At 48.4% G+C, this 14,071-nt stretch overlaps 2 protein-coding genes across 2 annotated transcripts; both read left to right on the forward strand.

Moving 5' to 3' along the window:
• Window positions 1-362: 362 nt before the first annotated feature.
• On the forward strand, window positions 363-1,741 carry LOC123145582 (protein PHOSPHATE-INDUCED 1). Its single transcript, XM_044565041.1, has one exon. The coding sequence runs from the start codon at window positions 456-458 to the stop codon at window positions 1,425-1,427; it is 972 nt and encodes a 323-aa protein (XP_044420976.1). The 5' UTR covers window positions 363-455; the 3' UTR covers window positions 1,428-1,741.
• Window positions 1,742-4,344: 2,603 nt separating this feature from the next.
• LOC123141836 (protein PHOSPHATE-INDUCED 1) lies at window positions 4,345-5,627 on the forward strand. Its single transcript, XM_044560903.1, has one exon. The coding sequence runs from the start codon at window positions 4,525-4,527 to the stop codon at window positions 5,470-5,472; it is 948 nt and encodes a 315-aa protein (XP_044416838.1). The 5' UTR covers window positions 4,345-4,524; the 3' UTR covers window positions 5,473-5,627.
• The last annotated feature ends 8,444 nt before the right edge of the window (window positions 5,628-14,071 follow it).

A 14,071-nucleotide genomic window follows, 5' to 3' on the forward strand; every position in this document is an offset into this window, starting at 1 on the left:
TTAGCAAGGCACAGCTCATCTTTGATCAGTGCACTACGCGTGGCGTACTAGCAAGCCTTGCATAATTGAGCTCATGATCTGTGTGTGTGAGGAGGAAGCACTCAGCCAAACCTCCATGCATGGCCGGTGTCTGGCGTGCGACGAAAAGACAATACAATCGGCGGGGCGTCGCCCTCGGTCCATACAGAATCATCCAGCTGCCTCCCACCGAGTCAACCCAAAACCCCAAAGCCACACGAACCGGAACCGGAAACAAAGGCGGCAACACAGAGTAGAGGAAGCATGGGCCGTATGGCCACGAAGGGTGCACGAAACTCCGACGTGCCATTCCATTTCCACACCTATAAATACCCAACACCGTCGCCGCTCACTAAACCACACCCGAACACGTAGTGCACCTGTTCCACTGAAAGATCACCAGCAGAGCTCCACTAGCTCCAAGCCACCGAGAGAAAATGGCCGGCTTCTCGTACACGAGCACGAGCCATGTTGCAGTTGCACTGGTTTCGGTGCTGCTGCTGAGCCTCGCGCACGGCTCCCTGGGGGCTCATGGAGCCAGGAGGCTCATGGAGCTGTACAAGCCGGACCCCAGCGAGCTCCTCACTTACCACAACGGCGCCGTGCTGCAGGGCGCCATCCCGGTCACCGTGCTCTGGTACGGCCGCTTCACGCCCGCGCAGAAGGCCGTCGTCTCCGACTTCCTCCTCTCGCTCACCGCCGCCTCCCCGGCGCCGACCCCGTCCGTCTCGCAGTGGTGGGGCACCATCGCCCAGCTCTACCTCTCCAAGGCCAAGGGCGCCAGCGCCAACGCCAAGCGCGCGACGCAGGTGGCGCTCGCCGGGCAGGCCTCCGACGAGCGGTGCTCGCTCGGGAAGAGCCTCGCGCTGCCCCAGCTCGCGGCGCTGGCGGCCAGGGCCAGGCCCCGGATGGGCGGCATCGCGCTGGTGCTCACCGCGGAGGACGTGGCCGTGGAGGGCTTCTGCCGGAGCCGGTGCGGCCTGCACGGCTCCGACGCCGGGGCCCGCACCGCGTACGTGTGGGTCGGCAACTCCGCCGCGCAGTGCCCCGGGCAGTGCGCGTGGCCGTTCCACAAGCCGGCGTACGGGCCCCAGGCGCCGGCGCTGGTGCCGCCGAGCGGCGACGTCGGGATGGACGGCATGGTGATGAACGTCGCCAGCATGGTCGCCGGCGCGGTCACCAACCCCTTCGGCGACGGGTTCTACCAGGGCCCCAGGGAGGCGCCGCTGGAGGCCGCCACGGCGTGCCCGGGGGTCTACGGCAGCGGCGCGTACCCCGGCTACGCCGGGAACCTGGCGGTGGACGCCACGACCGGGGCGAGCTACAATGCCAATGGAGCCAACGGGAGGAAGTACCTGCTTCCCGCGCTGTTCGACCCTGACACGTCCACCTGTTCAACCTTGGTGTAATTTACTATGGTGCAATCTGTAAGGATACGTAGTAGCAGTACTGTGTACAGGATGATCGATGAGAGATGATGCTCTGTTTTGTTTTGAAATGCTCTGTTTCTCGCGTGTGATCTTCGCAGAGGCGTTGCTACAAACTGTCGCCGCACCGCGTACAGGCCTATCGGTTCAGAAATTGCAACACCGCCTGTTCAGAAACGAGAAAAGAGGAAATTGCTGCACTGGCTTTCTGCGCAATAATGTAAAGGATACCTGAAAATGTTTGTATTCGAGCAATAATGCAGGCATATGCCAATTTATCATCATGGATTCAAAACTGTGATATTCTCCAAACAACTTTCATCCTAAACCTAACAAAACCCCGGTAACCAAAGATTAGTTTAGTTTGCCATATTTTCCGGGGGAAAATATTTGATTCGCATATATTAATGAAGTAGAAGATAGAAAAAGCGTCGAAAATCAATACAATCATGACCACTTGCCAACTACTCCCTCCGTTCCGGAATATAAGGTGCATCAGTTTTGTACAAGTCAAATTTATATATGTTTAACCAAGAATAGAGAAAAAAATATCATCATCTACAACACAAGATAAATAAGTATGAAGATACTTTTTATGATGGATCTAATTATATAAATTTGGCACCTTAGATATTAATTTATTTTTCTAAAAACATGGTCAAACATGCACATGTTGGACTTTTAAGAAAAGTAATACACCTTACATTTCAGAATGAGGGAGTACTTCCAAAGCATGAACACTCACAACCGCGCAAGAAGACCTTCGTAAGATCTCAACATGTTACACACGTAAAGCCCGGACACATGGATCGCGAGCTTGCAAAGGTACCCCCCCCCCCCCCCCCCCCCCAAAAAAATACAACTATCATGACATCAAAAAACACAAAATACAAAATCGACGGTGCATCCATGAAGCAGCCGCGGACGGCTATCCATGGCGCCAATGTTCTTATCTTTGTTTCCAGATAATTTCTCTTTCATGATGTCGGGTCGAGGACAAGCACCCACCTTCTTGCATTTTCCCTGGTTACCTTCTCCTTTAGGAGGCAACAAATCACCTATCACAACCAGGACAAGCGGCATGTGAGCTGACGATAAAATTATATTTATTTTTCTATGAAGAGATCCCTGAGAACAGATTTGCCTCGCATATTAATTAAGTCAAAGAAATTTGACAGTTAATTGACGAAAAAAGTTGTCCAAGCCGAGACAAACATGATCACATGCGAACTACTTTCAAAGTATGAACACTCACCACTCCACAAGCAGACCTCCATAAGCTCCCGACATGCTACACCCGATAACCCCCAGCACATGGATTCCGAGCTCGCAAAGGTTCCCGAAAGAGAACACAACAACTATGACACCAAGCAACACCAACCTCGGACGCCTATCCTATGAGGTCACCCTTCTTATCTTTGCTTTCGGATGACATGTAATTCAGATGTCAGGTCGAGGGCAAGTGCCCACCTTCTTGCATTTATCCCTGGTTGCCTTTTCCTTCAGGAGGCAACCACTTGTCTTGCCAGAACCAAGACAAGTAGCCTCCGAGCTAGCGATAAAGTTGAAGAAAAAAACCACGAAGAGAACCCTAGAAACAGGTTACAATGCATGAGACGCAACTACTTCATTCTTCAATCACACATTTGTTCCATTGTGAAGCAGCCTTCATTTGTGCTACTAAATTTGTCCCAAAAAAGCAACTACTATTTTCGAATGATTGTTACATGTCTGATGTGGTGATGCTTAACAATGAATATGCCTGTCAACCCCCCCCCCCCCCCCCCCCCCTAAAACCCATGTGAGCGTTTCAAACCCAGGGCCTCTTTGGTGTGTAGGGTTTTTAACACACAGGAAAACACATAGAATTGTAGTGGCCTGTCATGTTGAATCCTATAGAATTAGTAAACCAGAGGAATTTGGAGCGGTGGATGTTTGATGCCACAGGGAAACAAATGAATAACACAACGAGGTTTGAGCGAACGACATTTCCTGTCCAAAATTGAGTGCAATGCAAAGCTTAGATGTTTTCCGTAACGATTTTTTTTTTTGAGAATCTTCCGTAACGATTTCAATCCTACGAATCAAGCATCACATTTAAGTATATTTTTTCAAAAGGATATAAATCTTCTAAATTTCCTATGAAATTCTCTGAATCAAAAGAGTTCTGAAGTTCCACCATGCCTTTTTTCTTCTCCACTGCAGATTGCTGAACCCTTATCAGCACAGGCCATCACAAGTGGGTAGCGCCACACGAGAAGCTTCCTCACTCAGCTATACGGATCAGATCGAACATTTTGACTTCCCAAAACCTGGGCCATCCGGCCATGCAAAGATGATACTAGACCCACACCAATCTTCAAATGCTCCATACTGCCATCCGGTGAACCAGTGAAGGTTGCATCCGAGGGAGGGAGGATGGCAGTGACCCGCTTCTCTGCACCACGAACGTCCAGCCTGACCGCGATACAATAGAACCAGCACACGAGCTGGTACGTCGAAGCCCCGTCCGTTGATCTGAAGCAAAGATTAGTGTATTACTATTATTTCAGACTGTCGCGACACGAAAGACACAGCCTGTACACCCGATCGGCAACGTGATCCAGCGACTGTAAACCGGATCGCTTGTGTCCCCTGCCCGCACGCGCAGCCGTTTTGTCTCCTGATCAAACAGCCCGGGAAGGCAAACCCAGCTCTTGTGTCTCGCCCATCTCCGGCTTTTTGTAGCCAAGCCATTGACCTATGGATTATTGTTTAATCTCTAGCCTCAACCCAACAGCTCGGCGAGGCTAGAGTTTTCAAGACTCGGCAACCCGGCGGACAGCTGTGTGTCCCTCGAGATCTGCATGCATGCCGGTGACCCACGGAAGCATCCCGGAACTTACTACAGCACGGTGCCGGTGGTGCCATGGCCAAGCCTCCCTATAAATAAGCTGTTCACCATTCGCTTTGCTCACATCTCAGCATCGATCACATCACACATATTCATCGAGTTCTTTCCCGCTCTCTCATCAGTCTCTGTAGTCAGCTTCGAGCTAGCCACACTCTGTTCTTCGACCACGACCGCAAGTCCTCTGAAATGGCATTCGTTTGTGCGAAGGCAGAGCTGCTTGCAGCGGTGATGCTTGCGAGCGCCGCACAACTTTGCATGGGCGCGAGGCGGCGCATGGAGCTGTACCGGCCGGACCCGGCCAACATGCTCTCCTACCACAACGGTGCCGTGCTCCACGGCGACATTTCCGTGTCCGTCCTCTGGTACGGCGACTTCAAGCCGGCGCAGAAGGCGGTGATCCTCGACTTCCTCCTCTCGCTCACCGCCGAGCCTCAGGCCGCATCGCCGTCGGTCGCGCAGTGGTGGAGCACCATCGACCAGCAGTACCTGTCCCCCGCGAGCGCCAAATCCAACGGCGCGAGCGAGAAGACCCGTGTCCTGCTCGCGGACCAGCTCTCGGACGGCGAGTGCTCCATGGGCAAGTCCCTCACCCTCGAGCAGATCACCGCCCTGGCCGCGACGGCTAGCCCCAAGAAAGGCGGCGTCGCAGTGGTGTTCACGGCGCAGGACGTGACGGTGGAGGGCTTCGGCATGGGCCGATGCAGCCTGCACGGCTCCGACGCCAGCTCCGGCACGACCCACATCTGGGTCGGCAACCCGGAGACGCAGTGTCCCGGCGCGTGCGCGTGGCCCTTCCATCAGCCCGCCTATGGCCCCCAGGACGCGCCCCTCGTGGCGCCCAATGGCGACGTCGGGGCGGACGCCATGGTCATGAACTTCGCGAGCATGCTCGCCGGCGCGGCGACCAACCCGTTCGGCGACGGGTACTACCAGGGCAGCAGTGATGCCCCGCTGGAGGCCGCCACCGCCTGCCCAGGAGTCTTCGGCAAGGGCGCGTACCCTGGCTACGCCGGCGACCTCAGAGTGGACCAGGCCACCGGGGCGAGCTACAATTGCAATGGCGCGCATGGCAGGAAGTACTTGCTTCCTGCGCTCTACGACCCTTCCAAGTCCGCTTGTGGCACTTTGGTGTAGTCACTGTAGTGCATTCCAGCATTATTTTTGTTGTTCTTCTGTTCAGAAGTTAGTGTATATATGTCAGAACTGAAGCAATGTAATTCTTTCATCGATGAGATCCTCATGTGTCGGCAATAATGTTGATCAACGAAATGGAATCGGGTTATTCTCAATTGTTGCAATGTCCATTTATTTCTGAATCTATTTTGAATTTTATTGCAAGGATGTTTCTAAGTCTTGTAGAAGAGCTTTTGTAACATGAGGCTCATTTGCTATTTTCCGGTCAGTAATGCATGACTTCACTTTCACTTATAATATGTCACCATAATTAGTATAAGTATATGTGAAACGGAAATGCATAATAGAGCTCGGAGCAGTGCCATGTGGACGACACAGTTTGGACGACTCATGCACGACAATTAAATCCAGGCCGCCGCTGGATTCTTGGTCGTACAAAAGTGTGGAGCAGTTTCGTATAGCTCGGGTTTCATGGAGCCCTTTATTTGAAGAGTTCAAAATTCAAAAAAAAAAGTTTCAGAAAATTATGAAAAGAAACACACACATACTACTTGCCTGCAAAGTATACTTTTTTCGAGCTACTTGTTCATGGGCGGGTCACATAAGCCTGCAAATTATGTATACCACTTGCCTGCAAAGTATACTTTTTTTTGAGCTAAAAAAAATGATAAAATCAGATATATCTAGCACATGTAGTATCACTGTAAAAGTACTTGACTTTTTTTAGAGCTTGCATGAAAATGTATTTTATGATGAAATTTCACGCGCATCTGATATACATCTACAAGTATTTATGTATTTACTTTCAATATTTTTAAACTTAAAAGGTTGATTTTTTTTAGTGTTACGAAATTTCGGGCTCCATGGAGCCCGAGAGCAAAAAATCCACTCTCCATATGAAAAAAAGTATATAAAGCAAGATAAATAAAACTTCACCGTTCATATGTTTCGGTATATATATAGTGGTTAAATTCGTCCATTAGATCATAGAAAGACAAATGCGTCTTATAGTTTTGTAATGGTGAGTATTTATAAGCGTAAGAGCATCGGCAACACTAGCTTAAAATGAGTTAAATACCTACAAAAAGAATGAGTTTTTGTCCCAGAAACAACTCCAACTGTTAAAACTACACGGGTCACTAAATTTTCTAGGCTACTGCATATATTTTGCTACCCAATTGTAAAATATAGCCTTTGATCAGCCCAAAGGCTAAGGGCCTCTTTGATTCAAACTTTCAAAGTATTTTCACAAGATTTTTAAAGGAGTAGAACCCTTAGAAATTTTTCCTACATTGGTCTTTTGATTTGTAGGATTGAATCCTGTAAGAATTTTTTTTCCAAGGAAACATTTGTACTACATTCCACTGTAACACCCCAAAAATTTTGACCTTGTTTTATTAATTAAAATTTTGCCAGGAAATAAAATTTTTATTTTTCTGGATTTCTCCTTTGACTTCAGAACCCCTCTTCTCTTTACTATTGTGGGTTTTTACATCAAGTGGAAACTTTCCAAAAGTATTATTGGACTTGTATGCCCTCTTTATAAAAACAATTCTTTATCAGTGGATTTATTTGCATAATTGTTTTTCATGAGCTTTATTCTTTTAGAATGATCTTTCATAAATTTGGAGCCCCTTTTTGCACTGCAACCTTTTGATAAATGCATTTAAAATTTTCACCAAAATTTGGGGATGTCATGTGAGGTTTCCACATCACTTTTGTGCAAAAATATCTTTTGGTTATTGGAGATTTTGAGCTTTACATCAATTTTTCAAATCTGGTCCAGTAGGTATTTTTGCACTACAACCTATTTAAATATTTCCCTAAAAATTATTCCAAGTGTTTGGAGATGTCAGTGGATGCTCATAATTCAACTTCATGCAAAAACCCAGTGATGTTCTTTGAAAAATTTGAGTGAATCATCCTCATCTTCATTCTGCTCTAGTTTGGTGATTTGTACTGCAACCCTGTTTTATTTTGCTCTAGTGCCCTTGAGCTTTTTCCTACATATAGTCCTCCCTACCAAACCCTTAAGTCCAGGAGATTGGACCCATTGGAGTATTTTTGGTGCATGCAATGATAGCCTTTAGTTTCTGCCCAAAACTGGTTTTCTCAAAAACTTGCACTAACAAATTTCTGTTTTTGCCAAACTAACCTTACCACCTTCTTTAGCTCCTAAAGAGACTAGGATCTGGAGATTTTGGCCACCCCAAGAGTTGCCTAGATGCCCATGGCTTTCTGTCGAACACCCTGTGTGCAGGGACAGTTTTGGCATGTTTTCTAGTTTGCAATGTGAGCTTGAGCCCCTGACCCATCCAGCATGTCCACTAACCTCCTAGCTATCCCTAACCCTGACCTGTTAGCTACCCGCATCACCCAAGCTCTCTAGAGCGCGCTGGCTTTTCGTCGAACACCTGGTGTGCGTGCTCTGGGCGCGGCCAGAGCGCGCGTTTTGCACGTGCGTGCGCTCGGGTCGACGCGTCCCGTCACTGGCCCCAGCTCGCCTGCAGAGCCGCGCCATGCACTCGCCCACTCACCGAAAACCTCCAAGCCTCCGTGGCGCCCTACAGCGCCGCCGTCAGGGCTCCCTTGGCGGCACGCCGGCGTCGGCAGCGGGCTCTGCCGTGGACGGCGCCGCCCAAGCCACCCGCGCGCGCCAACTGCCCCCTGGGAACAGCCCGAGATTATCCGCAAGCCGTCGGCGCGCGCTCGTCGCCGCCACGCAGCCCTGCAACCACAGTACAACGGTCGCCGGCGATCTTATCCTCGACCGCCGCGGGACCAACCTCGAGCGCCTATATAAGGGGATCCCGGGCTCAACCTAGCACTCAAGCAACCTCATTCCAACCTCCTAGTACTCCCGCAGCCAGCAATCGACGGGGAGGGGCCTTCTTCCTCGTCTCCGGCCAGTTCGGCCGCCGCCGAGCTCCGGTGCAATACGTCGCAGCCAGACCCTCCCCCGCCCATCCAACGCCACCAAGAGTCTCCCCATAGTCTTGCGGAGCTGCCTAACGCCTCAGCCTCGACCAAGGACCACCATATCCTGAAGCTCACTTTGCTCCCGAACCTCCGTCTGCCGCGGAGCTCGCCGCCGGTGACTTCCTCCGTCCCCGCCTGCCTAGCACCCATCGGGAGGACCGCCCCGGTCTGGCGGATCCATCCCTGCCGTCGGGGCCCCGTGGGGAGCTGCCGTTCATCGACGGCGATTGCCGGAGCCCCGCCCCGTTCGGGCAGAGAGAAAGGAGGGAGAGGTAGACCAGTCAAACCTGACCAGTGGGCCCGCTGGACCCACTGTCAGTGACCCGCGCGCCCGTCCTCTCTGGTTAAGTGATAGCGCAAAGTCCCGAGTACGTCCTCTCTGCTTCGAAAGCGTATTTTTCCCCGAAGCGTTTTCCTTTTTTTGATTTTATTAAAACAAAACTTTGACTGGCTATAACTTTTAAAATAAAACTCCAAATGAGTTGATTCTTTTTCCTACCTCTCTCAAATTTCATCTAGTTTATTTTAAGATTTATTTAAAAAATATTTGGGACAACTTTTTGTACTGTTTTTGAAATGTGTGTTATTTGAATATTTTTCAAAATAGGATTTTGGAGAAAAAGGCAACCTTCAAAAAGTGCACCCCCACATGCATACACTTGAAGGCAAGCATTCTGAACCCTGGCTTAATATTTTTGGATGTTGTTGATACGGTTACAACATCACCTTGACTTGGAGCATACGCTATTTTATGTGACGATATGATCATACGCATGGGTGCGCAAATGGAAATTTCCTTGCTGTTATAAATGGATATGCTGATGGTATTCATCCTCGTAAGCTTCTCTTGCATACCGGAAGGAAGCCGGGAGAGTCGTGGTCTTGGGTAGACACGAGCTTGTCCCTAGTTCCTCGTCGGGACGAGTATGTCCGGTATGGCATGGTGAGGCTTGACGAGTGGTAAATTTTACCTATTAATGGAAATATATTTGTTATGCTATTCATAGAGGGAATACTTGAACCTCCTGAGCCGGCCGTAGATCGAGTCTTGTTCCAGTAACCCCCATACTTGCTTCGTACTACCACTTGTCCCTGCCACAGGTAGGGTACGGTTCAGTAAGTTGTCAACCCCGTCCTAGCACACACCGTACAGAGAGGCCGTGATGAGGGTCCCATGGCCATGGATTAAAGCCAGTCATCCAGTCCGGGGGCATGGGTGTTTCCGGTTGGGACCGAGAGGGGGGCACCCCTTAGAGCGCGCGATATAAATTTGATCCCATGCTACGTCGAGGTTGTAGCCTCCCCACTTAGAGTTTTGCTTGACAGGTGTTGTGGGTGATTCCAGACACCGGTAAGTTAAGCTGGTGTGTGCAGGTCAGGCGTGTTTTCAATTAAAAGACCGTAGACGGAATTAGTCCCGATGGACTAAAGAAATCCGTTACCTGTGGGTAAAGAGTACACCCTCTGCAGAGATTATACATCTATTCGAATAGCCGTGTCCATGGTTAAGGACTACAGTCTGGGATAGGTCAAGTGTCGGTCTTAGTGTCGGTCTTCGGAGGGAAAAGCTGCTAAACCAGAACATTGATTATGAACTGTGACATATGTGGATTATGATCATTATTATTGTGGACTAACCATTTACATTATTTGAAATTTATGAGTATCCCTGGGACGGTTCCACCTCCTGGATACTCACTGCAACTATTTTATTTATAAGCCCTTTATGTGGTGTCGCTCAGACGCCCGACTGTGGCATGCTTGTTATTTCTTTTATTTATAAGCCCTTTATGTGGTGCCGCATAGACGCCCGACTGTGGCATGTTTGTTATTTCTTTTATTTATAAGCCCTTTATGTGGTGTCGCCCAGACGCCCGACTGCGGCATTGTTAAATTTTTTTTGCACACCTTTTTCGAGGAGTCATTTCAGACACTCGATCACTACATTCTATTTCTATATTGCATATTCATATTTTACCCACATGCGTGCATCATGGATTTCGTATCTTTCATGACAGACATTGTGATCATAGAAATATTTCAGAGCATGTTTTGATATATATTATACCCGTGTTCTTGATGTTTGCGAGTACATTCAAACGTACTCACTGGCTTGTCCCTGGCTATTGTCTTGGCCAGATTTTCTTGCGTGGAGAAGAGCGTTACGACGACGGCCCCGGAACCTACGCAGTGTTGACAGCAGCCTCGCGAAGATAGGAGTTATCCTAGTCAGCTGTTCTTGTGGGAAATGGAGTCCCATAGACGCAGATGAACCACAAACCGCTTCCGCCATCAACCATTAGAAACCAAATGTTGTACTCCTAGGCCACAATGGTCTTGTACTACATATTTTTGTACTTTGCTTGGAATTCTTGTATCAAGTTGGTGCCTCATCAGCTAACAGTAATCCTGGGGCTGGTGAGCATAAGGGCCATTTTCTGGAGAATTAATATCCCGAAAATCCGGTCCTGACATCCACCGGAAATCTAGCATCCACTCCAAATTGTTGAAAAGAATCCTTTGTTTTTCCTGTGATGCAATAAAAAAACTCAACTTCTATAGGGTTCAAATGGGCATGCCATTCCAATCATGTGTTTTTCCTATTCTTGCGTTTCTACAATCCTGCAAATCAAACAAGCCCTACGAACCTTTGAATTGGAGGAAGGAATTATTCCTATGGAGAAATCCTTTGGATCATAGGGTTATGCCTATCACATTCATTTCTATGCCCCATTTCATAGGAATTCCAACATGAGCTCATATCTCTTTTTTATTTTTCTTTGAGAAGTCCAATGCACATTTCACTCTATCTCTATTTTCTATCTTCAATCCTCTAAATATCCCTCTTTCTTATTCACCATCCACAGGCACTCATTGCAGGATTCCTTTGTTCGGAAATTTTATAAGATTCCGCGATACGCGACATCCCAACTGTCGTGGTTTTGTCACGGCAAATGCCCTAGTGAAACGACTTAGGTGTGGACTCCATCGCGGCTAGGTTAGCTTGAAGGGGTTGAATGGGACAAAGGACACAAAGAGTTTACCCAAGTTCGGCCCCTCACGGTGGAGGTAAAAGCCTACGTCCTGCTTCTAGCTGTATTGCTTGAGTTTCGATTACAAGGGAGCGAATAAGCTTGACCTAGTTCTCGATTGCTTGTTTTCTTGAGTTAACCCGCCGTCGGGTATCCCCCTTATATACACAGGTTGAGACCCAGAGGCTTACAGAGTCCCGCCCGGCTCACACACCATGGTTGGCTCGGTTTCTAACTATTCATGCCTTACAAGGCAAGTCATTATGCGGCGGCTCACAGGCCCGGGTCTTGGGCTTTCATCGGGATCTGCCTTCATGAGTCGCTGTCTTCACACCTTGGGCCTCTTTGGACCTTCTTCATATTAAATCGCCAACGGTGTAACCTTGCCCCTCCTAGGCGGGTCACACCTTGAAGCTATATCCCCAACATTAGGCCCCAGGTTGACTTGAACTTCTTCATGTCAATCTTCACTGCTTCAGTTGGCGAATCGTCTCCCCAAAGCCTAGTCTTGAAAAAATATTGTTACCCGCCATGACGTCATACGAAGTAAATTTATAAAAAAAATCCATGACCTCACAACGGATCTTCACATTAACTGGTTGTCCGAGAATCGAGGCGCCTCTGTCGTTGAAATAATGATCACGCCTCCTCGATTTCTGCGCCTGCCATTTTACTGTTCACATTTTCCCTTATAAAGAAGCAGGGGGGTTCTTTTTAACTTTTACCCCGTCCCTCTCTCTTCTTCGTATTCCTTGCGCCGACCGCTGCTGCTCAAGCTTTGCCGCCGCCGTCGACCTTCGTCAAACAACTCCGACCCAGGCCGCTGCATCAACCTGAACGTAACCAGAGATCGCGGCGCCTTTCCGCCGATCATCAGCATCAACAGGTTTGCATCTTTCTTCACTTCCTCTCTACATTAAGATGCCCTAGTTCGTCGGTGTTCATCCAAGTTCATCGTAGTCTCTTCCTCAAGCACTTAGTTCAATCTGAAAATGGTACTGAAGTTGCGCTATAGTATTTTTAGCATCTTCTTCCAATCATAGATGCACCCCCTCTATCCAAGATTCAATCTCAACTCGTACGTTCTTCCGCCGCCATATTTTAGGTTTAACAATTATTCCCATTTTCTGAATTGCTGTAGATCCAAAATTATAAGCAGAACCTGTGAAACCTGTTTGTTCAGCACCTGGTGAGATTTCACTCAACTCTATGTAGCTAGCTGCTTTATCACTGCTGTATGGGCGGCTTAAATGATATGTTGTAACCCGACAAATGCCGACCGGCTTTACTTATGAACTTTTTAAATCGCTTGTATTTGTCCAATGTCGATATGACCCATCTATGCTCTGCAGGTTTATCCATGCCTCTTCGCACATACCAGTTTTTGCATAATGAACTTGCTTTCTTTAACCATTGGGCGGCTTACCATCACGAATTTAACCCGCCAATGTTTCCTTTTAGGCTTTTACGTGATAAGAAATGACTAAGACTGTCACCTCATGCAATTGGGTCGCTTCAATTGTTACGGAGCAAACTCTCAATGAATATGTTCAGAAGGGCGTCCTGGCAGCCAAAAATGTCATCCACTGGTGAGTCCCAGGGCCAGAAGTTAGACCTCAGCCAAAGGAAGGCGAAGTCATAGTCTTTGCCGACCAAATAAACTATGGTTTCTCACCGCCCGGGTCAAAATTCTTTCGCGATGTTTTGAACTTCTTTCAACTTCATCCTCAAGACATTAGACCCAACTTTGTTTCCAACATCTGCAACTTTCAAGTCTTTTGTGAAGTGTACCTTCAAGAAGAGCCCAGTGTTGATCTTTCCAGAGAGTTTTATTATTTGAACCGCCAGACTGAATTTACAGATAGACCCAACTTAGAACTTGGCGGAATCTCGATTCAAAGGCGAAGAGATGCTATCTTCCCTTTAGCCGCACTTCCCAGTCACCCTAAAGACTGGAATCAGACCTAGTTTTACTGCCGAGAGACAGCTCCATCTGACGAAAATCCTCTGCCGGGTTTCCGCGACGGCCGGCTTAGCCCAAAACATCCACTTCCGGACCGGATCAGCACCGCCGAACGGGCTAAGTATATGCCCACCTTTTCGAAGGTAAGAGCCTTGCTGGCTAATGGGTTAACCGGAGTTGATTTGGTCCGATGCTGGGTTGCTTGGAGGGTCATACCTTTGAGCCGCCGACCCGGCTTAATGTGTAAATACACTTGCGATGTCAAAGATCCTCAGAGTCACTGCCAAGTACGTCTGGATGACAAAGCGACCAATGAGATGGCTAAAACACTGCTTGGGGAAAGTTCAGAAAGCTGCAGCAAGACTGGGTTGAACCCCTTCTGCGCTCTTAACCCGGCTCCAGATGTAAGTGATCAACCCATTTCCTTTATTCATTATTCGCGTAAACTGCACTCTTCTTATCATCATTTACGTTCTCCAGGTCGACTCTTCTTTTTGGAGCAAAAAACTTCAGGATAAACCAGCCAAAAAGGTCAGAGCAAAGACCAAGCCCTCGAAGAAAAACAAGAAGAAATCAGACACATCAGAGCTATTTGCCCTGGAGAATGAGTCGGAGGTAGAACTTG

Source organism: Triticum aestivum, chromosome 6D (genome assembly GCF_018294505.1).
Source record: "Triticum aestivum cultivar Chinese Spring chromosome 6D, IWGSC CS RefSeq v2.1, whole genome shotgun sequence".
Taxonomy (NCBI): domain Eukaryota; kingdom Viridiplantae; phylum Streptophyta; class Magnoliopsida; order Poales; family Poaceae; genus Triticum; species Triticum aestivum.